Source organism: Pygocentrus nattereri, chromosome 1, assembly GCF_015220715.1.
Source record: "Pygocentrus nattereri isolate fPygNat1 chromosome 1, fPygNat1.pri, whole genome shotgun sequence".
Lineage (NCBI taxonomy): Eukaryota > Metazoa > Chordata > Actinopteri > Characiformes > Serrasalmidae > Pygocentrus > Pygocentrus nattereri.
Genome location: NC_051211.1, coordinates 7,784,115 through 7,810,448, shown reverse-complemented (window position 1 = coordinate 7,810,448; position 26,334 = coordinate 7,784,115). Strand labels below are relative to the sequence as shown.

The 26,334-nt window shown below is 40.1% G+C and overlaps 1 protein-coding gene and 1 non-coding gene across 4 annotated transcripts in view; both read right to left on the bottom strand.

The window, feature by feature from the left end:
- vwa3a (von Willebrand factor A domain containing 3A) overlaps nucleotides 1-26,334 on the bottom strand; it is a 30,344-nt gene that overhangs the window by 1,270 nt on the left and 2,740 nt on the right. For 2 of the 3 annotated variants that reach the window (XM_017700527.2, XM_017700525.2), the window contains exons 2-31: nucleotides 25,872-26,026; nucleotides 25,002-25,122; nucleotides 24,648-24,775; nucleotides 24,375-24,455; nucleotides 23,612-23,666; nucleotides 23,398-23,499; nucleotides 23,080-23,186; nucleotides 22,579-22,704; nucleotides 22,284-22,392; nucleotides 20,164-20,226; nucleotides 19,937-20,062; nucleotides 18,923-19,061; nucleotides 17,857-17,960; nucleotides 17,529-17,609; nucleotides 17,322-17,419; nucleotides 16,091-16,210; nucleotides 15,857-15,931; nucleotides 15,456-15,597; nucleotides 13,286-13,478; nucleotides 12,231-12,301; nucleotides 11,803-11,964; nucleotides 10,839-10,905; nucleotides 8,832-8,936; nucleotides 8,566-8,663; nucleotides 8,287-8,439; nucleotides 7,049-7,157; nucleotides 6,346-6,490; nucleotides 4,606-4,750; nucleotides 3,898-4,049; nucleotides 2,841-2,964 (exon numbers count right to left, since the gene is read on the bottom strand). In XM_017700527.2, coding sequence (XP_017556016.2) covers nucleotides 2,841-2,964; nucleotides 3,898-4,049; nucleotides 4,606-4,750; nucleotides 6,346-6,490; nucleotides 7,049-7,157; nucleotides 8,287-8,439; nucleotides 8,566-8,663; nucleotides 8,832-8,936; nucleotides 10,839-10,905; nucleotides 11,803-11,964; nucleotides 12,231-12,301; nucleotides 13,286-13,478; nucleotides 15,456-15,597; nucleotides 15,857-15,931; nucleotides 16,091-16,210; nucleotides 17,322-17,419; nucleotides 17,529-17,609; nucleotides 17,857-17,960; nucleotides 18,923-19,061; nucleotides 19,937-20,062; nucleotides 20,164-20,226; nucleotides 22,284-22,392; nucleotides 22,579-22,704; nucleotides 23,080-23,186; nucleotides 23,398-23,499; nucleotides 23,612-23,666; nucleotides 24,375-24,455; nucleotides 24,648-24,775; nucleotides 25,002-25,122; nucleotides 25,872-25,930 — 3,360 coding nt within the window. In that variant the 5' untranslated portion in view covers nucleotides 25,931-26,026. Of the gene's footprint in view, nucleotides 1-2,840; nucleotides 2,965-3,897; nucleotides 4,050-4,605; nucleotides 4,751-6,345; nucleotides 6,491-7,048; nucleotides 7,158-8,286; nucleotides 8,440-8,565; nucleotides 8,664-8,831; nucleotides 8,937-10,838; nucleotides 10,906-11,802; nucleotides 11,965-12,230; nucleotides 12,302-13,285; nucleotides 13,479-15,455; nucleotides 15,598-15,856; nucleotides 15,932-16,090; nucleotides 16,211-17,321; nucleotides 17,420-17,528; nucleotides 17,610-17,856; nucleotides 17,961-18,922; nucleotides 19,062-19,936; nucleotides 20,063-20,163; nucleotides 20,227-22,283; nucleotides 22,393-22,578; nucleotides 22,705-23,079; nucleotides 23,187-23,397; nucleotides 23,500-23,611; nucleotides 23,667-24,374; nucleotides 24,456-24,647; nucleotides 24,776-25,001; nucleotides 25,123-25,871; nucleotides 26,118-26,334 lie in introns of those variants that run through there. The other variant, XM_017700526.2, reaches the window with a different exon arrangement.
- Nucleotides 10,385-10,499, bottom strand: LOC119264450. The gene has a single exon (XR_005131026.1). It is a non-coding gene; the product is annotated as a U5 spliceosomal RNA (small nuclear RNA).

Below are 26,334 nucleotides of genomic sequence, written 5' to 3'. Positions count from 1 at the left end.
TTTGGGATTCAGCTGTGTGTGCAGAATTACATAGCAGACAAACAGTGTACTATTTTGGTGTAGAAGCCAGAACTTAAGAGCACTACATACGAAGGAGAGGGCCATTTGAGATACAGCCTTTGAGAAACCACTATAACAGCTTTGCAAACTTGTGCCACACTGTGCACTGAAGCTAAAGAACAGGTGGTCTAGTGACAGTGAATTTACCATATTTACCATAGCAAATTTATTTATACCTATACTCCAATGGACAGCCAATGGCGGCGTCCAAGACGGCGCATGCACAGACGCAGCGGCTGGAAGCTCTCCGTTACGGTGCTTTTGTGTTTTTGTGTATGTTTGTTCGTCAACATCATATTTAGTACCGCAATCCCTACCTACAGCCGGCAGGATCTTCTATGTAATTCACTCTCAAGTCGAGATCACGAAACCAAGTCGTTCTTTGTATTACGGGCTTTAATCACACAAAGCATGATAGTGTGCCGTGAGAACTGTTAGACATACAGAAAGAAAAAACAAAAAAAACAACTTATTTCCATATAAAGACTTCAAAGGAACAACGCGACCGTACTGTTACATGAAATTCGTCACATTACATCTTTACACTCTTACAAAATTACAGTAACAGAAAACACTAAATGTACCTCATTGGCCGCTTTCCCTTGAGAGAAAATTAGAAATCTTCAGTCCTTAAACGCACTATGCACTTTATCCAATCTTCCTTAATCATTGCTGATCTTAGGCAGAGGAATCAGCGAGGTGTCTGCCTGCTAGCTTGGTCCAGCATGTTACAAGTATAACCCTCAAAAGTAACACCCTATCAAACCGCGGCAGCAAACTTTGGTTCCCCCCTATCAAAACAAACAATATACATGAAATATATGAAATTATGCTTGTAATATTTAACTATTTTACTAGAAATGTATGTATTTATGAACTCTATATTTTTTAACCTAATATTTATTAATCTATTATTTATTTGTTTATTCTGACTTCGATGGCAGCTACATTCTAAGTATTGGATTACTGCATAACCAGGCCGTTACCAGTGAATTTCTGCACGTGCACAGCATACCGAAGGAAACAACCCCACAAGCCAGCACTACCCAGTGTCTTCCTCACCAACGCAAGAGCCATCACCAACAAACTGGACAAACTGAATCTGCTGATTTCCGCTAACAAATTAATCGATGACTGCTGTATTTTGGTCATTACGGAGACGTGGCTGTCCTGGACTCACTCGTCCCAGATGTAGCCACTAAACTAACAGGCCTTACAGCATTTCGCTGGGACAGAAACAAAGACTCCAGTAAATCAAAGGGAGGAGGGTTATGCAATTACGTCCATAACAGCTGGTGCACTAATGCCAAAATCATTGATAGACACTGTTCTTCTGATTTAGAGCGCCTGACAGTTAAATGCAGGCCCTTTTATATCCCTCGTGAGTTTAGTGTTGTCATGGTAACCGCTGTTTACATTCCACCGGACACTAACGATAGCATAGCACTAGGCTACCTGCTCAGTGCCATTAGCTCACAACTGAACAGCTATCCTGAAGCAGCTCACATTATAGCTGGCGATTTTAATCATGCTGGTTTAAAGACAGTTCTCCCCAAATTCCAACAACACATAAAATGTACTAGCAGGTGGAGAAAAACATTAGACAAGCTCTACTCAAACATCAAGAACAGTTTTAAACCAACATTATTGCCACATCTGGGCCAATCAGATCACTGCTCCATATTTTTAACTCCTGCATAAACCCTCCTCAATAGAAAATCTTAACCCATCAGAAAGACTATCAAGACATAGCCTGAAGGAGCTTTCTCACAGCTGCAGGACTGTTTTGAAAGGACCAACTGGGATGTCTTTGAGGATCAGGACCTGGAGGAGTACACATCATCTGTACTCTGCTACATCAAAAACTGTGTGGACAATGTTACAGTGGACAAAGACACCAGGGTGTACCCAAACCAAAAGCCCTGGATGACAAAGGAGGTCTGAATTCTCCTCAAAGAGTGGAATGCTGCCTTTAGGACTGGTGACAGGGCCCTCTACAGTGCGGCTAGAACCAATCTAAGGAGAGGCATCAAGGAGGCCAAGACCACCTACAAGAGGAAAATTGAGATAATTGAGACAGCAGGTGTGGAAGGGCATTCAGAACCTCACCAGTCACAAGACCAGAAGCGGCACAACAGTTAAAGGCGACGCCTCACTGGCAGAGGAAATTAACTGATTCTTTGCTCGCTATGAGGTCAAAGCAGCGGAGACAGACACAAGACCTTCACCAGTTTCCCACAACCACATCCTCACTGTGCAGGAGCATGAGGTGAGATATGTGCTCAGGGCAGTGAACCCCCCGAAAAGCTGCTGGTCCTCATGGTGTGACAGGAAAGGTGCTGAAGGTATGTGCAGACCAGATCTTTAATTTGTTTAATTGTTTTGCATGTAGAAAGTGCTGTTGGATTGCTGCTCAGTTTCGTTGTACACTGTGCAATGACAATAAAGGCATCTTATCTTATCTATGGAGCAAAGTCAGCATAAAAAGTGCCGCAAATGTCAACTTTTTTGCCTCTGAGTAGGAGCAGTGGTTGTGCTTGTTTTTGTGTAGGAGTGGTAGTTGTGATTTATTGGGCATCATTTGCCCTCTCACACTGCATGGCAAACGACAGCCAATGAAGCTTAAATTCGGCCCAGTCATGAAATTCAGTTGGCGCCAACCAAATCAGGCTTAAAATAGGACAGTGTATGCCTGCCTTTATGAAAAAGCTTGGATACAGTCATGTAATACCATACTTACAATTTTGCTCTCATAATTTGAACAGCTTTGTTCAGCTTACCTCTACCTCACTGAAGTTGCTGGACAGGAGTTCCTTGGCTGCGGCTGTGTCTGTATGTGAAGGCACTTCGTGGAATCGGCCTCTAGTTTTATGGGCCAGGCTCTTCAGAAATTCCCCAGCTATGCTGTCAGGGGAAATAGTAAGTACAATGTCCAATTACACACCACAAATGCATGGAGATCCAGTGCAGCCATACATTTTTTTTTTTATTTCTTCCTCTTATATAAAGTATAGATCACAATCCGATCTGAGTCTGTCCCCCTGAATTGTGCTCCCAGAGTAGCTGGCAAGTGCAAGCAAGCTAGCGAGCAAAATTCATCAGCATGTGGAACTGGGCCAATAAGGGGTGAAATATGTTCTTAATAATGTTTGCTTGCTCAAAATAAATAGTTTGTAACAAATAAAAAAAGGTTTTCAGCTGTGTTGTTCTTTACAACAGCACTGAGAAATCAAAAAAATTCCTCCAAAAAATGGCTCTGCAAACTTGTGTATGTGTGTGTTAATCCAGTTTGATTCAGCAGAGCATTTTCCATTGTAGAAACACAGTTTGACTGGGCCATGGGCCAGGAGATTCTTTACCACAGTAGCAGAGCTTGACCAGGTCATGAGCTGGGACACTTTTCACAGAAGTAGCGAAGTTTAATGAGGCCGTGAGCCGGGACACTTTTCAGCACAGAAAGCAGAGTTTGACTGGGCCATAGACCAAGACATTCTTTACTGCAGTAGGTTTGACTAGGTCGCAATCAGGGACACTTTTTGCTGCAGAAGCAGACCTTGATTGGGCCATGAGACAGGTGACTCTTCACTGTAATAGTGGAGGCCAAGCTGGGTGACTTTGCATCGTGACAGCAGAGTTTGGCTAAGCCACGAACTGGGCGACTACACTGTGGTTGGGAGAGTTTTTCAGTGGACGTGTGTGAGTGTGTATGTGTCAGTGTGGGTGTATGTGTGCGTTTGTGTGTTTTGTCTGACGCTGATTTGTAATACCCATTTGCAACAATTACATTGATCTGATCAGGAAAAGGCCAACCACAAAACAAAGTATTTTGTAGCCCACCTGTCTTGGCAGTTGAGTGCGATGGTGTGAACAACAATGTTTTTCCCAGCTGTCAGTCTCTCGGCCTCTTTTAGCACTAGACTGCAGCTGCAGTCAAACCTACCATCAGTGATCAGGTATACACCCAACGAATCTTCAAACGCACACCCTGCCTGATGAGAGCATTAACACATATCAAAAAAACTATATACATTACTAACAGGTGAATATAAGATTTGATTTGTTACCTCAACGCCTAGTTAATAAAAGTATGTAAAAAAAAGTTTGTCCTAAGCTTTAAAAAGTAGACTTTTTTCTTTGTATTGTTCTTTCATTTATTTGTTTGTTTATTTGTTTGTTTGTCCCTGTGTTTTGGCATTTATGTCACTGTTCATGCACAAGCATGGACCAACACAGCTGGCTGTGGTCATGACTACAAAGTATTAGATGCTGCATGAGCCACTGACTGCTGTTAACACATCAGTCCTCTGTATCTGTAGTGAGCTCAGTCACATGAAATTTATGACTCACTGGCTCAAATTTTGTTCTTGAAGCAAGCATGAGCATAGAGCAAAAATGGCAAGTTTAAGGACTAACGCCAGTAGAGGTACATGCACCACTGAGGTACTAATGTTAATGACCTGACCAGGTTCTATAATACTGCTACGGATGTCAAAAAGTGTCAGCGCTCCTGGTATGCTGGGTCATTGACAGGCAAAGCGTTTTTACCTGTAATGCGTGTAAAGTGGAGGTGCTTCCGTGGGTGCTGAGCTGACCCAGCCACTGTACTGCCTCTTTACACCGCTCCTCTGAGGCCTCCACCAGCTCCGCCTGCCACACCCGCACTTCTTTGGAGAACGCCACCATGCTAAACCTAACAGCAGAAGCAGTGTACACTGTAAGCAATGTGTACACTGCACATACACTCGGGACAGGGGCATAACACTGGGCAGGTCCACCCACATGAAGTATAAAAAGAGCTCAGTATTTGCTGTATCATTCTAATCCCATAATACAGAATGACAATTAGCATTATAATAGTGCTCTAGGTAACCATTTTTTTATTGCTTTAGTAAAGAAAATAAGTTTTGCTTCTGAAAGTATATTGTGCAAAACTTAAAGCGGTGGTCTGGAGAAAAACTCATTTACTTAAAAATGGACAAACGTCCACTGAAAAGCTGAGAACAGAAACAGCAGCTGTGCTAAAGCCTTGATTTTGTCCATACTTTGGTCCATTTATACAGATGACCATATGCAAATAAATCATACAGGGTCAGAGTCCACATATGCAAGTCTATTAATGCAATAACTTCTTAAGCGCAATAAAAAGCAGAGTAAAACATCCTTACCCATGGTAAAGTCAATGTAATGCACAGCCCCAAGTAACTTAATACTTTGAAAAAGAGTGACAACATGAAATGATAAAATACACATTTTTTCAATAAATAATTCAAGCTTTAATTCATCTAAATAAGCAATTCTTCAAATCAAAAATCGAATTCCTTTAGAGTATGCCAAGCAACCATCAACTGCTTAAGCAGAATAAAACATTTCCATCATTGTGTACTGCAGCGATTTCATGAACCCATTGATTTTTGTTCATACAGTTATGCAAGTATAATAATATAGCAGTGTTTAATGCAAACATTTTCACCTTGTGAGTAGTTTTTGCTCACCAAATGATCACCGCCACAACAGTTCTAATGTCCACTAGCGCCTACATGCATTTACCTGTGTTGTGATAGCAGCAAGCCAACAGCCTCACATTCATTTTCCCACACTGGATTTAATACTACTTAAGACATAAATATTTAAAGCCTGTAAGACATTTAACTAACGTATTCTTTACTTTTTACATTATAGATTTATAGTGAATCATTCTGTAACTACCTCAGTTCAAAGCCTACAAGTACAAGCCTACATAAGTTTAGCCCAGTTTGTTTAGGCCTAGTTTTTGAGAAAAGACGTTAATTTAAACAAAATCAGGTTCTTACTTTACCTATCAGCACTCAGTGATTTATGTGAGCAGCATAACAATCTACTCATAGCACAATGGGTATAAGTGACTAGGAGCAATAATACAGAATTCAACTGTTGTGAGGCAGTAACTGTGTGCATTTATCAAGTATTTAAAATGGCTTTGAACACAGTTCAGCCAATAAGATTTTAGCTGTTTTGTACCTGGCGGTTTAACAACACCTCCGGGTTTAGGCAAGTTTATAATGATTTAGACATGCAGACTGAACAATGCGAATTTGTGAAATGAAACTTCCATTTGTTGTTAACTACGTCTGCCTTATAACGTCATATTTGGTTAAAAGGAAAATTGTGTATATGTTATTTTTGGGCAAACTGTTGCTTTAAATAGGCACAAATAGACTGTCTTTGTAATAGTGGAAACTGCATTTGTATATTGCTATTTCAGGTAAACAGATTATTTCCGTATTATGTATTATGCACAAAACTCACCTCACACTGTTAGTATGCAACTGCTCCCAGATCAGTGACGCCAACTCTTTCTGTAGCTTGGGCAGACAGGGGGCCATGGAGCCGGACATGTCCAAAAGAACACAAACGGCCTGCTCCAGGACACAGCCAAACATACGTCTGCTGCCTAGAGGAAAAAGACAAACCTTCAGTTTTTAGAGGACTGTTGGTCTGGTCTGCAGCACATTTAATACAGGGAGCTTGTGTGCACTTGTTTAACGTTCTAAGGGGATTTAGGGTATTAGGAGTGTTCAGAGTACTATATCTGTATTAGGGATGTACGGTACTGTACTAAAGTCAGAGACAACCCTTAGTCTAATCAATTTCTAGTTAAACCAGGAGTATGTATGATATAGAACAATTATAGTATATAGTACAATTATAGAAATAACAACAGAAACAGCCAAATGTCACATTTTGCGGTATTTTGCCATATTCTCTACTGGTAGAACACCAGTAACTTCTTTGTTTCATTTAAAATGTTTCTTTTTTGTTTTTTATTTAATTTCCTCAGTAACGGCTTCATGACAACTACACATTGCCATGCAGTAGCTGTACTGTATAGTTTAAATGTTGATGTTTCCACAATAACAAATCTTTAAGCAAGCAATGGATTTTGAACTATTACTTTCATTCTGTTAGTGCTGTGGTTTAGCCTAGTGTTCTGCATTCTGTAAACATCTACCTGAGAGCAGCCACTGCATCCTCTGAGCATAGCGCTGTAGAACCCTCTCAGTCTGAAGCAGGTACTGCTTTAACTCTCCTGGGCTCAGCAGCAGGTGCCGCACACATCCCTAACAACATAGAAAGACAAACAATAAATACTACATACAACCACACATGCAATCATGTATCAGTAACGTCAGTTGTACAACATGACATCATCTGGGCCAAGATGCCTGACTCAGGCTCTGGAGTCCCATTCATCTCATTAACAAATGATCAACACTGTGATTAAGTCAATCAGCTGTATTAGAACATGAAAAACACTAAGCAGTGCAGGTGCTGTTTCCTTCAGGACTAGTAATAATTTCACTCATCTCTATAGTACGACAATGAAGTAATTTAAGACTCAAATCTTGCTTTTTTTTCCATCATAGTTTCTCAGATAGACTATACAGAATATACTCTAAAACTGACATACTAACTAGCTACTCACTCCTCATAATTGAAAGTTAGTGATTTTGAATTTGCTAAATTTCCGCATAATTCACTGGTTAATATCTAAACAAAGTCACTCAGACTAGTTTGAAGTGGGCTGTTTTAGAGAAATTTACCAAGACAGAATTTTTCAGAGCAGAGGTAATAGGAACCAGACGTCTGAACAGTTTAATGCTTCTAACATAATGTTATTACATAAAAATATTTCAAAACACAGCCTGATGCCTTTTTTATAATAGTTTGATGACAAGGTTTCAGCTTAAAACACATTTTTAAAATACATGCAGGATGAAGAGCTAAAATCAGGAAAGGACACCATGCCCAAAGACTTTACCACTGTTTTAGTGTTATCAACACTGAATGTAAAAACATTGGAGACATATGTAGGTTCTCTGGCTCATTTTGGATAGCAAATAAAATGGTTACATTTATATTGTGGATATCATGACCCTACGGCTATAAAGAAATCAGAGTCTGTAAGTTTCTCTACAATGTATCATTTCACTGCAGACCTCTCTATATGACTTTATTTACAGCTTAACAACAAAATTTTGTAGAAATGTTAAAAAAACAGTGGAATTCCTCTTTAATAAAGCTACATGTGGCTACTATTGTTATCATGTTATTACTCTCCTTTGCCTTTTGCTTTGTTGCTCTCCAAGCAATTCTGTGATCATTTAGACTAGATTTGTTAAAGAATCAGATTAAATACTGGCTATTGGATCAGTGCAACCTCTACTTCACACTATTATTTTAACTTACATTTAATTGTACACTAGGAAATATGGTGCAGTACTTTGCAGACACGCTTTTAAGGACGGTCCGCACCAATTTCTTCCGGTGGGTACACTCAGGACCAGACACTAGCTTGTGGAGGTCTAGTTTCAGACTCCTAATGCCAAATTGTTTCAGCCACTGCAAGGAAGCAAGCAGAAACATGGTTACAATAAACCAAGAGGTACTAAAAATGATAAGTCAATTAAAAATTCCATTATTCAATTAATGCTTATTAGTAACATAAGACACTATGGAGTGCAGCACCTGTTTAGTGGAACAGATGTCCTCATGTTTAGGAAGTTTAAAGGTGCTGATTGTCTTCTGCATACTCTTCGGTTTTAGATATGTCTTAAAAACTGCACCTGGAGTACAAAAAAATGAGTTATAATATGGACCTGCAAGAAGAACAACCAAAGTACAATAACTTTTCATTTAATTTCCTGTCATTTGATATGCAGAAGAATGGGCCACAAAAAGACAACAATTTTTCCTCTGAATCAAGAAAGTGGAAGAAGCACTGTGGGACTTACCAAGGCTGCCATTCTCCAAGTAGAAAACAGAATGGGATATTTTAGCCTTCTTCTTGTTGGCAGAGTTTATTGGCCTGGCTGCTTCCCAACTGTGCACTGGATGTGCTGAAAACAGCAACAAAAATACCCTTAAAAATCCATACACAATGTGCCCTCCAGGAGTGAAAACAGTTTTTTTCATTTATTGCAAGTGGGACATCCAAAGAAATAAGTAAACACTAGACAAACTCTATATGTCCAAAAGTTTGAAGACATCTAACATTTAACCTTTACTTTCATTTACACATCAATATAGTGAATAGATTAGGTCGCTCAGAAGCAGCTGCATATGAGCCTAAGGTCTCTATGCCCATTCCCAAGCATAAGCTATCGACAAAAGAACCCCAGCACTGGGCTGTGGAGCAGTAGAAATGCATTTTCTGGAGCAATGGACCTCCAACCAACAACTTTGGAATAAGCTGAAGTGGTTCCAACTTCCAGACAGTCACTCACACACTCACACCCAGAGGCAATTTTAGCATGTCCAATTGGCCTAACTGCATGTCTTTGGACAGTGGGAGGAAACCGGAGAACCCTAGGAAACCCAGGCAGACATGGTGAGAACATGCAAACTGCACACAGAGAGGGCCCCGGTCACCTGGCCGGGGAATTGAACCCAGGCCCTCCTTGCTGTGAGGCGACAGCACTACCCACCATGTCGTATCCTGCCTTCCACCCGATGACTGCTGGGATAGGTTCCAGCACCCCCCCGCAACCCTGACGGAGAAGTGGCTTAGAAAATGGATGGATGGATGGTTCCAACTTCCAACATCAGTACCTGACCTCAGTAATGCTTGTGGTTGAATGCAAACAGCAATAGTGCATCTACATTGTGCGAGTCATTCAGCAACTCTAAAACTATTTCACTGAATTTGTGAGAGGTTTGCCATTTTATTTACTGTTAAAAATGACCTACACAAACCTACACGTGTCTTCAGAATTTTCATAAGTAATGCTGAGGATGTTAAAACCTGAAAAAATGGGTACTGTTCTGCCTTACAGAACACTGCATGTAGCTCTCCACCATGAATGGATTTAAATATATTTTAGGGTGAAACCGTACAATGTCTCAGTAATTTTGTGCAACAGCTTTCTGTGAGGTAACAAACATTAAATGCTTCATATGTCTGGTTCCAATCACCAACTCTGTGAACAATTTTGACTTGCTAAATATTTTTCTCTGTCACATCAACTCACTCTGAATGACTTAGTTTACATCTTAACCATTTAAGATTAAGTGACCCTTATTAGTCCCACAATGGGGAAATTTCACCTCTGCATTTAACCCATCCATGAAGTGAAACACCACATACACACTAGTGAGCACACACACACTAGGGGGCAGTGAGCACACTTGCCCGGAGCGGTGGGCAGCCCAATCCGCAGCGCCTGGGGAGCAGTTGGAGGTTAGGTGTCTTGCTCAAGGACACCTCAGTCATGTGCTGTCGGCTCTGGGGATCGAACCGGTGAACCTTCCGGTCACGAGGCTGGATCCCTAACCTCCAGCCCATGACTGCCCCAACATGGCAGAGCCTTCAAAAATAAGAAGAACTCATCAACGTTCTCCTCCACGGAAATCTTTAGTAAAAGGCGAAAGATTTGTGCATGAATGAAGAGAAAGCCGAGCTATTTAGTTAAGAAATCCATCCATCCATCCATCCATTTTCTAAGCCGCTTCTCCGTCAGGGTCGCGGGGGGATGCTGGAGCCTATCCCAGCAGTCTTCGGGCGGAAGGCAGGATACACCCTGGACAGGTCGCCAGTCCATCGCAGGGCTAGTTAAGAAATCAGTAAAGTAATTTAGAGAAATTGGTAAAATTCCTATTTAACAACCAAATCACCATCCTGAAGATAATGATTTCACAAGAGTAAAAACATCTTTGTGTCTCAGTGCCACTTTTTTTGCTTTTACAGACTGGACCACTGTAAAAGGACACTGATTTTCCTGAATGGTCACTGTGTCACTCACCTTGAGGGATGACAGCTTTAGCACTGTTTGGCCTCCATGTATGTGATTGCTTCCACTCCTTACTTCCCTGTGAACATAAATCAACACTGCTCCCTCATTATGTATGAACAAACTGCTGCTGAAGAGGCTGTCAACTGATTTTGTTAATCGGTTTATACTTTTAGCTAGAGGGCCCTGAATTTTTAGTTGTCAAATAAAGAACAATATTGGTCATTTTGACTGAGATTTTGTTTGTATTGCCTCTGGTGGATTGAGCTGGTTGGGATTGTACCGGAAGATCCTCATGTAATGTATTCCTTGTACTAATCACATAAAAACACCTCTTAGCTGGGGTAAAAGCCCTATAACACACAGCTCTCTCTAAATTTATCTTATATTTATTGGGTGAATATAACTTATCTAACAAATGCCTATCTAAAATTAAACATTGCCTAAATTATTTGTCTTTCATAGCCACCTAGCCAGAGTATACTTTAGCAAATGCCAATGCTGTTTGGATGATTCCTACTTGTGTTAGATGCTAACACTTTCCACCATGGTTGCCAGTCCTTCAAGGTCTGACTTCTGCCAGAAAATAAAAGCTTAAAAATCATGCTTCTATGGTGTTGTGTGCATTGCCATGGCTACTGTCAGTCACCATGCACTCTAAAATCCCCAGAGAGTCCTGATAAGATACAGGAACTAGGTTTCTCTAGCATTTAACTCGATCTGACTTTGCTTCATAATCTTCTTTACAATCATTGAGAACTTTAGGATCACTGAAATATTTTTTACATTCACAATTGAGTTGACAGCCCATTGAAAGATTCATCCATGCAACAGCATTGAGTTAGAAAAAAAAACAAAATTTTACTGAATTATGTTTTAAATATGTACTAGGTCAAGAATAAAATCATACAAATATGCACAAATGATATAAGGTGTGCAATTGACCGGTGTTTGGCAATACTGCAGATGCACTGACCAGCCTGGCCAAGCTGAGTAACGTGGGTTTCGGAGGGGGCAGTTTGTGTCTGTGTGGCCTAGCCTGGGAATATAAGGCTGGGCTGCAGCATTCCTGAGACTCAGCCTCCTCTGCATCCTTGCAGGAGCACCGCTGAACCAGAGAATCCAGTAATTCACAGCACTGCAACCAAAGAAGATTATATACACAATACATTACTCAGCATTACCCTTTTTAACAATAAACCTTTTATCATTAATATCAATAAAAACAGACACTTCTTTCATTTAATTAAACCTGAGAGTCATCTGTTGGCATGGCTTATCCATGTGTTATTCCAGGGCTCAAAATGATGTAGATAATTCACTTTCAGTATGAGGAGTTCATGTACAGGTCATGTTGGACACAGAGCCCTGCTGCATGTTCCTAAAATGGCTATCTAGTCTCACCTTCTGCCAGTAATTAGCAGCCTTCTCCATTTCTCCAATTAGGACAATGATGTCATCACTCTCCACTATGCCTGTGGTTTGAGAGGGCAGGAGTGAGGCTCATAGTTTCCATTCCACATTGCTACCCTGCACACACACGCTGCTTGTTTGTTTATTTATTTTGAACAAGTATCTGATTTGGCAGCCTTGCTAAGCGCTGTGTTCTTTTCCCTGGTAGTCATTTTCATTTCCAACATCAGTTCTGCTAAAGCATGCAGGATTCAGGTGCCCACTAATCGCGATATCATGCTGAAGCAATGCCTGTGCCTTGTTATCCTGATGGTAATCACCTCAGCAGACCTCACTGCAGGTGCATGTGTGTTTAAGTAAGAGTTCATTGCACCACACTCAGCTCAAACAAGGTAAAATGATCAGTGTACAAAGCATTCCATGGCTTTAATTATGTAATTGTATTTTAGTTGTGTAAACCTGTTCTTCTCTCATATTTTACACGTATCTTGTGTTTTATGTTCCCCTGAACTCAGTTTACAGTAGTTGTTAGGTTTGTGTACCAAAAACAGTGAAAATGAATTCTTAACTGACAATTTTCCATCCACTCTTTATCAATTTGAATTAAACAGTTTGGCTTTATTACTGTGCCTATGTAAATGAGCTCTTTTAATTGACTGCACCTTATTCAAAGCAGTCCAACCTGAAACACTGCTTATAGCTTCAGCATGAGTAGGTGGAGCTAAACTGTTGTAAGCTGAATAGGCAGATATATGTAAATGTGTTGCTGGGAGACAATAAAAACACAAATTTCGAAGTATGCTGTTTTTTCAGCTTAGTTTCTAGATATAGACTGTAGTAGCTGAAGAATGAAATGTACATTTTGAAATGTTCACAGTGTGTACAAATTACTGGAAACTGTTTATTTTAAAAATAAGCAGATAAGGAAAATGTGTTTTTCCATGATATGGGCACTTTAAAAATCTTCATCTACATACATCTTGATGTGAAACCAAAATTAAGGCATAATGGCACTGCATTGTCACTGATGATCCTCTAAGCCCTACCTGTGTCAGTGATCCAGTGAAAGCGGCCATTGCCTGCATGTGCTAGGCCGCGCAGTACATGGGCTGTCTCAGCCCATGTCACATAGCGGGGTGCTAGGCATCGTAGCGGTTCGTTCTCTCCAGCAAACAAACACACGTGGAGCCGCACGCCTGAACCACTGCAACACTCTGACACATAAGCAAAGGTGGTCTCCTAGGGATAAAAGCCAGGAAACACAATTAGCCACAAAATCCAGCAACAGCTCAATTATCTTGTATTGTGCAAGTTTTCTTCTTAACACAGGGAAACACGGTCTGTGGTAGCCTGTGGATAAAGTGCAAAGTGTACAGATGCAGTAGATTAGGTTGGGATTAGGCTGAGAATTAGGTTGCTATGTTAGAATCTGCGTTAAAAAACAATGCCAGTGCCAGTGTCTGCATTAGGCTTACATTGGTTGTGTCAGACGAATGAAAGCAATAAACATAACCACTTGAAAGAGTGTGCTTATGAGCTTATTAGCTAGTAATGGGTAATAGCTAGAGGCTGCCAGTGAGCATTCATTTTGTGCTCATGCCAGGTGGTCCCCACTTACTTTCATTCATCATTAGCCACACTTTTACATATATGGCTAAATGCTTTCGCAACCTATAAACACAGCAGACATTCATACAGGACAGTGCAGCCCTTTCACAAGCAATTAACAGAAGTAAGGGACTAAAAATAGAAGTAAGATGCCATGGACATATTGCATTATTGCTCAGGGCAGGTGCACAGAGCTTTTCTGAGTTGTTTTATTCTGTATTTCGTAAGTGCTCTCAAACTGGCTAACATTATTCCTTAGGCTGGCTTTATGAAACTTTAATGCAACTTTAGTTACTTGAAAGCTGCAACTAATTTGAAATTCAGCCTCAACAGCTGCAATTGTCTCAACTTAGTGGAAAAAGTTTCATGAAGCAGCAATGAAATAGTCCAAAATGCATCATGTGATAATGTCAATCGTCATACATCATTTCACTGATTCAGTGGACAAGAAAATAAAAGAGATGGTTTGTTGGGCCGGTTGAAAAGGAATCCCCTCCCAAGCTGTATAAACGATCCAGCTAATGGTAATGGCTGTTCAAACAGCTGCATGTGTCAGCACGTATTTTTCCTTAGCCTGCTAATAGTTTAAGTTTAAGTTATTAAAGAAGAGAACTGTCACGATTGGCCCCTCCCAGTCCTTTCCATGTGTTTGTGTTTTGGGCTAGTCCATGTGTTTTCTGTTTTGGTTCTTAGTCCAGCCCCCTTGTTTAGTGACTCTGCCCCTGATTGTTTCCACCTGTTTTCCGCCTGTCCCTCGTTATCCTTGTTTTGTATTTAAGCCCTGTGTTTGCCTCTTGTGTTTGTTGGTCTTGGTTGGAGTTGTTTGATTTGTTTTGACGTGCTGTTTGTATGCTTGTTTGAGTTATACGTTTACTATTTGTTCTCTGTGTTTAGCCTGTGTTCTGTTTGTCATGTCTGTCCCATGATCTCTCTGTGTTGGCTGTATGAACCTGGACTGTCACGACTACGACCCCGGATTTGCCCAAAATAAATCTCGCTTTACTCAGCAAATGCGTCCACCTCATCGCTCCATGTTACAAGAACAAAAGACAGTTACATAAATATTAATTTTCATAACATACAAGCAACAGGTAAAAAACTTAATTACATAGTGAATAACTCTAGACAGATATCAATTATTTATAAATATAGAATAAAATAAAATCAATTACTGCTGAAAAAAAATTACATTTAACTGATGTCTTTGTTACAAAGACTAATACAATGTCTCAAAAATCTGAAATCCTAATTGGGCTATTCAGTGGAGTAACTGAACATGTTCATTTTTTAAAATTTCTTAAAAGTATAAAAGTCACACAGAAACCACCTATTCATTTTCACCATGTAAAGCCAGCCTTATACAAGCAGATCATATCCATCTTACCTTCATCCTCCTATTTCCTGCTTGCTAATTTATTATCTCACTTGGGATTCATGTAAAAATGCCAAGAAAAGGCAGAGAAAGTGAATGTTAATTGCCTAGACCAATTAACATGCACTCAGCTTGTTATAAGTAACATTTGCATTTTCACATGCAGTGGCTGACTACTTTGGTACACTCTTACAAATTTTTAAAGGATAAGCTGTAACTTTGAGTACAACTCTTACAGGGTCCTGGTCTGGCATGCCAGTGGTGAGGATATAGACTCCACGAGTCAGAGAGGAATCACTGTTTGATTCATCCTCTACAGCACGCCGAATGGCAGCCAGGGTGTTACGGCCCCCTCCACACTCTAGACCCTGAATCCACCTAAAGAGGGAAGAGACACACAGAGAGCTTATAATAAGTGTGGGTAAGAAGGACTGTAACCCCTTAACCTCCAAGGGTTGACCCACAGTTCAATTCCTCACCCTCATAACTTACTACATAACACATATGTAGGTTCCAAAGTAGTTAATGAATAATTCATATCAGTTACTGATTAATAAGGCTTAAACAGGTATTTTGTGAAAGTATTAGAGTTTTCACAGTTATCATACAGCTAGAAAACAGAATCAACTATACTGACTGCAAGACATCCTGAAGGTTTTCGTGGGTAGGGGGAACCATTTGCTCCCTCCATGGTTTTACATCTGATCCAAACCTGTGAAGAAGCAAAATAACTGTTCACATACATTACACTAAATAAAATATGGTTTCAATATAGCAGATTTAAGTTACAGGGTAGTGTAAGATTTCATTTTGAGTTATATTAAAAGAGAAAGAGAAAAACAAATAAAAAACTCTATAGTTTGAGGCCTACACTGTGACATTGAAGCTGTGTGTGCTGGGCAGTTGCTCCTGCAGTAGCAGGCGAACAGCGTGCTGGATGTGCAGCTGGTAGTGGCTATTCATTTCAGACATGTCCAGCAGAACCTGGACCCTATACAGGGGAATAGAGACAGTGAAAACCTGCAGTAAAATTAAGCAATGAAACAAAATCATGAATGGCTTTTAGACAACTGTTTAGAGAGTAAAGAAAAAATAAAGCACTCAAAGAAGCCAACCAATTCAAAGATATAGCTTTCTGAAAAGTCAGAGACCACTCTTCATTTATTTAATTTCCAGTCAAAATAAAGGAAAAGCCATTAAGTAAAAGTTATTCATTTTTCAGAGTAAAGTCAAAGGAAAATAACAGAAAAAACAAGAGTTTCCACAATGGAAGAAAAAAATTACTCCTACTGGTTTGGAATGAAAACCTGCAACCATGTTGGCCCTTTACAGACAAGACTGTTGACCCCTGATATAGAGAAAATGGGACTCATAACAACTGTGAGACTTCGTGGCCAAAGTTATTACTATCAGATGAACGTATTTGAAGCTTTATTCTTTGAGAGAGAGCAGAAAACCAAGCTTCATTTCATCCATAGGCAACCACCTCTGAGTATGTGGACAAAAAAGTTAAATCAAACACACAGAAGCTGCTGGTGCTCTAATAATAATGGACTGAACACCCATGAGTCCAGACTTTAACATCACTGAATGTGTTCAGGATTACTTGGATCATGAGCAGCATAAAAAGAAAACAACTTCTAAGATGGAACTTCAGAGATATATATATTTTAAGCAAATTTTCTGTTAAATATAAGTTTTTTTCCTTCTTTCCTGACACTGAATAATGAAATGAATGGCTGTTCTAACTGGAAATTTAATAATGAATGGTTCTCTCTGACTTTTGCACAGTACTAAGTTTAAATTTTCAGTTTCAGAAATAGTCATTTAACCACAGGTGTTGACCACTGATGTTACTCATAACTGGTAGTTAGCTGAATATATACATGTTATGGTGGAAAAAAAAGTGTGGTTGGAAGAAACTTTCGTATAAACCTTTTTAACAGCACATTTACTAAAAATGCCACCTGTACATATTGGGGTAATTCAATTTGAATTCATTTTCCAATATTTTCTGAGCTCTTTTCAGGACAGCTTTATGAATGTATCACTGTGAACCTGGCCTAGCAGGTGAAGAACATATGAAAAATAATTTGTCTTGCCTCTGTTCACATACTATTCCCCAAATTTGCCTGCTGCCAGTATTGCTCAACCACACCACTCTGTCCTCCAACACACGCTCAGCCTCCAACAGCTGCTTCTGAGAGAGCACGAGAGAGAAACGAAAAAATAAAAGTGAGAAAGAAAAGCAAGAAAAGACAGTAAAATTGAGAAAGAAAGTTAAATGTACTTGATGTACACTGATGTACTTGATAATTCTGCAGCAGGGATGGGTCCACATGTACATTCTTCACAGTTCCATCATGCCACTCAAACTGGACCATAGCTTTCTGTAAAGTTAAGCAATTCAAGAATGCTTCAGTTTGCAAACAGTATATCATACATCTTAGAGCCATAGAACAATGTTTGTTAATGGCTGTTGTTTCTCATATTTAAAGCTTGCTCTGTGAATATTAAAAGAGGAACTTGCCCTTTGTGCTATGGAAAATTCTGTTCTTAAGATTGGTTTGTTCATATGAAATCCATGAAGATACGTTCAAGCACTTTGTAAACACTTGTACAGTATTTTGAACCTACCTCATGCACTGTTGAGTGGACAGTCTTTCCCAGTATGGGAACAAAGCCCTCTAGGGGGGAGTAGACGTTAGGAGCCAGCAACTGGTACAGGCCAAGCTTCTTGGCTACAGACATAGAAGTGCAGCATACAAGTACAGACGTAGACTCTTCAGTACATACTCAACACATTTCTACATAAACAGCCATTCATAGTAAATCAAATAAAGGATTGGCATATGATTCAAGGGGCCAAAATTTGTGCCCTATGGATCCCAATTGTGTCTGAAGACACTACAATCTAGTACCTATAGAAAATCCTGGTTCTACATTATCTACATATTATAGTCTGTAAGTAATTGGTTCTTGTTGTTTTGGCTCTGTACTCCCAGTTGAACCACCTGTATGTGAGTTCAAACATAGGCTAATTTAAGCTAAGGTTTATTCATTACAAAATCAAAATGGGTTTCACCACACAAAATACAATTTCAGTTGGGCTTAGTTGTTACTAAATATATACATCTACCTCTAAGATGGTGTAAGTGTTGGTGAAAGAGAGAACCACATAGCACAAACAAGACAAAACATGACCCAACTTCATTTAAAATAATTTAAGATAATTTTGCTAAAATCATTAAATGATGTGTGCTTTGGATTTACCTTCAACTCCAAACATGAAACCAATACTTAATCAATTTATTTTAGTCTATTGGTGGAATAAATGGATATATAAAAGGTGTTATAAGGCAAAATTGTCCCCAAAGAAAACTTCTTTTCTCAGATTTACCTCTATTAAAATGGCTATGTTTGCACTGTAGACAGTGCAACCTCTGGTTCCTATCACCACCACTAGAAAGAAATATGAGTAAACAAGTGTCTGTTCAATTAACCATTACTTATCCAACAACCCTGAATGACTGTTCACATCTCAACCACTGAATTAATGCAGAAAACTTTAGAGTCAGAATTGGCATTCCCCTTTAATCTCATAGTCATTGACATTTCAGAACTATATAGCAACTAAACTCCATAAATGTCCAGTGTCTTACAGACTGTAAAACAGATTGCTAAAGGGAGATTATTGTAGCACCTTTTAGGCTGTGGGTTTTGAGCCACTCAGCAGAGGTAGTGGGCAAAGGAGCTGGGGGCTGGATGCACAGAGCAACGCTGGTATCATATGTTTCAGACTTCAGATCAGATAGAGACAGACTATCCAAATCTTTAGAGATCTGCAAAGGCAGGAAAGGAAGAAGAGAATGTTAAATTGGATGTAACTCTCACACACACACACACACACACACACTTTCTAAGCCGCTTCTCCCTCAGGGTCGCGGGGGTGTGCTGGAGCCTATCCCAGCAGTCATTGGGTGGAAGGCAGGATACACCCTGGACAGGTCACCAGTCCATCTCAGGGCAGACCGACAGACATACACAATCACACACACCTAGGGGCAATTTAGCATGTCCGATTGGCCTGACTGCATGTCTTTGGACTGTGGGAGGAAACTGTATAACACGGAGGAAACCTACACAGACATGGGGAGAACATGCAAACTCCACACAGTGGAGAATTGAACCCAGGCCCACCTCGCTCTGAGGCGACGGCGCTACCCACCGCTCCACCATGCCACCCACTGGATGTAACTATTCAAGCAAAACATTTCTGAATGTCTGATATGTCCCATGTCGTCCTCGAAGATCTAGCACTGCAGGTGTGCTTAATATACGAAAAGTCAATAAGAAAAGATGTGATGACACAGCTTTATTATGCATCAAAATGATTTTGTACAGTATATAAGTTTAAGAATCAGCTAAAAAGATTTTTCTGTCTTTCTGTGACTGTCACCAAAAAGTATTATACATATTCTATTGTCTTCCAACAGAAATCCTGCTCTGTGAAGCTTTTCGATAATCAAACCATTCATCTCTAAATCAAATTAGTTTGAACAGTGATAAGCACTGAACTAAAGCTGTCAAGTGAACAGAATTTGACTCGTGTCTGTAAAAATGGAAGGGGAAATTAGGAAAGCGACTACTGGCTTTAATATACATTCTTAATTTTTCTGAATCTTTTCATGTTTTGGTTATGTCCTCATAGCATTACCTCCGAAACAACGCTGACAGTCATGTCTTCTCCATGTCGCATTGTCTGAATGTGATGGAGAACATATCTGGCAGCTTTGATCTCAGCCCACAGAGGCTCCAAGTCACTGCTGCTGTCCACCACACCCTAATGCAAGCAAACACATATGTTGGTACACAAACCCAATACAATTCATATAAAATCAAAACACAAAGTAATTGTCCAGTGGTTACATTTATTCACATTACCAGTGCAGCAGAAAACAGGTGATATCTCCCTTCTGTGACTTTAGCAATGTTCTTTACTGTCTCCTGTAAAGGATAAAAGTAGCCATGCAAAAATCATTTCACTGTAACGTTCGTGAAGAGGAAATTCAAATTTAACACACTTCCCTGTACCCCAAGTGTCGTCTATCAGCCAAGTTGGTGTCAGAAGTTTGCCCTGCTTACATTTGCACTAGAGGTACAAGGCTAATGTAGCTAACAAGTAATGGAAGCTTATGTGCCAACAATTAGCACTGTGCAAACTGCACGAACAAACAAATGGGCACAATTCAAGTTTCATGTCTGTAACTATGCTTGGTCCATAAAAGTGTCACACAGTGTCAAAAAACAAATGAGCAATTCTATTTGAGACTTTTTTCTCTCGTACATTGTCAATGCCAATTCCACCCATTAGCTAGGTCTTTCACAATCTTTCAGATGTCCGCGTTGGCTGTGGCATCACAGGGGATTGTAATTGTGATGTCATGATGATACGCTCTCATAGCTACAGTGCAAAACTAAAAAAAACAACTTCAGACACTGAACTGTTTGAGCTGATCAATTTTATTTTAGACAAGAGGGAAATAGTGTACAACTCCAATGCCAATGAAGTTGGGACATTGTTTAAAACATAAATAAAAACAGAATACATTGATTTGCAAATCTTTTTCAACCTACATTCAATTGAATACACTACAAAGACCAGATATTTAATGTTCAATCAGATAAACTTTAGTCGGGACAGGGGCAACAAAAGACTGGGAAAGTTGAGGAATGTTCAAAAAACGCCTGTTTGGAACATTCCACAGGTGAACAGGTTAATTGAAAACAGGTGAGTGTCATGATTGGGTATAAAGGGAGCATCCCTGTAAGGCTCAGTCGTTCACAAGCAAGGATGGGATGAGATTCACCACTTTGTGAACAACTGCGTGAGCAAAAAGTCTTTTAAGAACAACGTTTCTCAATGTGCAATTGCAAGGAATTTAGGGATTTCTACAGTCCATAATATCATCAAAAGATTCAGAGAATCTGGAGAAATCTCTGCAAGTAAGCGGCAAGGCAGAAAACCAACATTGAATGCCCGTGACCTTCAATCCCTCAGCATTAAAAACCGACATCATCCTGTAACGAATATTACCACATGGGCTCAGGAACGCTTCAGAAAACCACTGTCAGTGAACACAGTTCGTCGCTCCATCTACAAGCACAAGTTAAAACTCTGCCATGCAAAGCGAAAGCCAGATATCAACACCACCCAGAAACGCCACCGGCTTCTCTGGGCCCGAGCTCATCTGAGATGGACTGACGCAAACTGGAAAAGTGTCCTGTGGTCTGACGAGTCCACATTTCAAAATATTTTTGGAAATCATGGATGTTGTGTCCTCCGGGCAAAAGAGGAAAAGGACTGTCCAGATTGTTATCGGCGCAAATCTCAAAAGCCAGCATCTCTGATGGTGTGGGGGTGTGTTAGTGCCTATGGCATGGGTAACTTGCACATCTGTGAAGGCCCCATTAATGCTGAAAGGTACATACAGGTTTTGGAGCAACATATGCTGCCATCCAAGCAACGTCTTTTTCAGGGACGTCCTGCTTATTTCAGCAAGACAATGCCAAGCCACATTCTGCACGTGTTAAAACAGCGTGACTTCATAGTAAAAGAGTGCAGGTACTAGACTGGCCTGCCTGCAGTTGAGCAACTGAAGTTGTACATCAAGCAAGAATGGGAAAGAATTCCACCTACAAAGCTTCAACAATTAGTGTCCTCAGTTCCCAAACGCTTATTGAGTGTTGTTAAAAGGAAAGGTGATGTAACACAGTGGTAAACACGCCCCTGTCCCAACTTCTTTGGAACGTGCTGCAGGCATCAAATTCAAAATGAGTGAATATTTGCAAAAAACAATAAAGTTTATCCATTTGAACATTAAATATATTGTCTTTGTAGTGTAGTCAATTGAATACAGGTTCAAAAGGATTTGCAAATCATCGTGTTCTGTTTTTATTTATGTTTTACGCAACGTCCCAACTTCATTGGAATTGGGGTTATACATTTGACTTTTCACTCAACTATCTTTTTAACTACTGACATTAAAGCAATAAAAACTTACAATGGCAACTGGACTGCAGTTGTCGTAGGCCACTACATGGACAGAAAGCTCCTTGTTCTGCATGCCTTGGGCCACGTAGGTTAGTATGTTGTCTGGATTCTGGTCAGGGCTGACAGACAAGACATATTTATTGAAAGCTTACACAACATAACCAATGTAGTCAGCAAGTCAACTACTGTCAATCCTCGTTGGTGCTTGGATAAAAATACTCAGAAACTTGATGTTTGTGATTGCAGCTGAGATGAAAGGAATAAACCAGTGTCTGAGGGATCTGTGCATGTTCAAGGTCTCTCACCAGGAGCCTAGGATGATGAGCAGGGAGTCGAGCTGTGTGTGGCTCCAGGCTCTCTCTAAAGCCTGCTGCAGGTTACAGTCTCCACTCAGCCTCAGCTGCAGAACCCATTCCTGAGCCTGCTGAAAACTGGGATACAGACAGTCATGCAAGCCCTTTCTTATGCTCTATTCTTCTGGCGCTTACTGAGTCTAAACATATTGTACAGTAGTTTTTCAACCCGTTGTCCATGGTGGTACATCTATGGGGACCACTGTCATTCTTTTCTTGTAATACAATATACTGACATTAAACAAAACAATTTTAATCCATGTAATATCATGGTTGGAAATATCTTAAACCTAAGCCATAATCATCATCAAAAGTCAAATATTTAGTTACAACTGTACCTTACCCTTAATGCTGAGGTTCTAAACAACCATTCCAAGTGATCTTCCATTGCACTTTCTGACCATATTACATAAATTTAGCAAAAAATGTAGTGGGGTGTGAAACTAAACTCACCTCAGTGGGGTGACAGCTCTTGGTCTGTCCCACAGGCTGCTGACCTCTGTGCCAAAGGACAGGAAGTGCAGCTGCTTCTTTAGACTAAACTGCTCCTCCATAAGAAGCTTAAAAAGAAAGCCAAGCCAGAAAACATCTAGCACTCAATTACTTGTAGATATAATAATTTCCCTCTACTGTAAGAAAAAAATCTGATCTCTGAAACACAACAAAGTAAAAACATTCTTTACATGTTAAAGTGGGGTTGCAATGGAGTTACAAGGTTTTCTGATAACACTGACAATTTAAATCTGAAGGAATCATGTTTTAGTGCCTCACCAGGAGGTTGTGCTGTAGATTCTCCAACCTCTCTTCAGAGCAGTTCACATCAGATGAGTCAATAAGAACTCCAAGTCTGATTCCTTTCACCACTCCAAACGTCTACCAGGGAGTATAGTAAAAAATGGTAAATGTAAATAAAACTAAAGGACGAACAACTGAACAGTAACTCAAGTGAGTATATATTCCATCTATTAGAGAATATTCATTTTACCTTCCTACTGCCTTGAGAAAGCCACTGTATTCTGGTGTGGTACATCTCAATTGCTCTGCTCAAACAGTAAAAAGCAGTTATAGACAGTTGTCATATGCAATTTGTCAGTCACCTTCTACCCCAAGGGTCATTAAATCTGATCCTGGAAGGCCGTAGTCCATCAGTTTTGTAATTGTCCTGCTGAAACATACCAATCAAACCTGGTAGTTAACTGATGAGCTAAATAAGATGTGTTTGAGCAGGAAACTTACTGAAATGTGCCAGACACAGGCATTCTGTGATCTGAACCATTCATCATTAGTCGGCTTCTAACCACAGGATCACTATTGACCAGATATTACATGGGTGGCAGATCCTTATCATCATAGCAGTGACACGGACATTGTAGTGTGTGTAGTGCTGGTAAAACTGTATAAGGCAGAGTGGTATTGGTGATTTTACACACATCAGCATCACTGTTAGGTTGAAAATAGTCCACCGCCCAAAGATATCAGGCCAAGGGCAACTCTGCAGTCAGAAACTGTGAGAGGTCAGTGGCAGGACAAGCTGCCACATAGTCAGTGCTGTAAACCTAATCTGTTCACCTTTATTGCTGTATATAATGGGCTTTGATGCTGTATATAATGTTACCGAAATAGAACTTCAGCACACAAAGCCAAAAACGTATTGACTAATTAGTGCTGACCAGCTGCATTTTATCAACACACCTGTCTTTATAATGATCTAAACGGTCATAAAATCTGATCAGTAATCTGCCACTCACTGGTAAAGCTTCATCTCAAAGTCATCAAGCAAGCCAGAACCGATTTCCAGATGTGTGCAAACCTCGTCCTCTCTTAGAGACCTGTGATCAGCAGACACAGAAACAGACAAGCAACCAAGGAGTTAGACCAATGAGAAACAACCAATCATCCATGTGCTGTGACATTATCTGTAAAAAAACAGACCACATGGCAGAGGGGGACTGAGGGGTTCTGAGATAACAGGTTGCTACCAACCTGATATATGTAAGTCATTGTTTGTAGAGAAGACTTACGTAACAGCTGTTGAGCAGTGAGAAAAGAGGTGAGACAAACTGAGCCCACAGCTCTCCAGACTGCAATCCTCCAGCCACTCCACAGAGCTCTTCCATTCATCCACACCCTCCCTCTGCTCTCGCCGCCACTGCATGGTAACACAAACAGTAACGCCCCAGTCAGCAAAAGTGATATAGCCATCTGTACTGGCCTCCACACGAAAGACGTAACATTAGTGAAAGGAAAATGAATATGTCATTTTGTTGTTGTTGTTTGTTTTTAATCAGAAGTATTTCTAACTGAAATCAGTTGAACTTAAAGCTTAATATTTTTTTTAATGAGCAACAGGCAAAAGGAAACGTAAAAGCTCTAACCTTTAAGCTGCGAGTTTCATTACTATTGCTGGTAAAGAGCCCTTCTTTGTAAGCTTTTTCTGAGGACACTCCACCCCCCTTGTGACCAGGCTTCTTACTGCAAGGCATCGTGGTTGTTGACCTGCAGGATAAATAAACTAATCAGTCAACTAATCAGAACTTTACTAATGGTAAACAGTAAAAATAAACTAATGCAATGCATCTTAACAGCAAGCGACACAAGCAAGTGACAACTAAACCAAAAAACTTCCATTAAAATCAGTGAAACTCTGCAACAGCTGAGAGCAGAAGTGAGCCATACGGTGCAATGTTATGCACCGTTTTTGCTGGATTGACATGTCTCCTCACTCGGCCATTCCACCTTAAAAATGATGAGGAGGACGCCTCCATGAAGTGGAGAAAGAAAATGATCTCTGCGACCCTTCCAGTAAACATTTTGCTGGCAGTTAGTGCTGATAATGTTTGTTTTGTGTTAGCTAGTGAGCTACAGATATAAGTTAGCATAACCAAACTGCCCACAGCTTATTTAGACTAATCATGTGACCTTCAATGTCTTAACCTTTCCGGGGAGATATCATAAAAATCACTGACCACTCAAAAGAGGGAGGGGCCCACCAAACATTTGTGCCTATGTGATGATCCAGGCCTGGTAAGAGCAAACCTGGTTCCACTTGCTTAATCAGTTGTTCAGGCTTCAAACAACTTATCAGGAACGTTCCTACTTTGTTGGAATGAAAACCTGCACCCACACCAGACATTTGTGGAAAAGAGAGAGAGAGAGAGAGAGAGAGAGAGAGAGAGAGAGAGAGAGAGAGAGAGAGAGAGAGATGTTGTTGATGGCCATACTCATGCATGTATGTTGTTTTTTACCTGCAGTTAGGGCTCATACACTCAGAATTTTCCAGGACGGTCCTGGATTCCGTCGTCATGACTCAGGTACTGAGGTACATCCCCAAATATTATTATCAAGCTGTCGGGTGTCCAGGACTTTTACAGGACTGAGGTGGCAATGCTACCTGCAGTCTCTTAAGAAAGATAAAGGTAATATCTTCTCATCATCTCAGTCACTCCTCTAAAAAAAGCAAATACCAAACACACAGACACACCTACCACCAACACAACACTCTCAAACATAAGAAAAGTAATGTGTTATTAGAGACACCAAGTGAGCACTTATGTTATTTACTTCCTTCTTTAAAAGAACCATGTCCATGAACCAATATTTGTTTTGAATTTTACTTTTTCACTTATAAAGTAAGGTTGACCATTTATCTGGCAGGTTGGTTTTTGTTACACTAACTTAACATGTAAATTAGCTATTTTCTGATTGGAT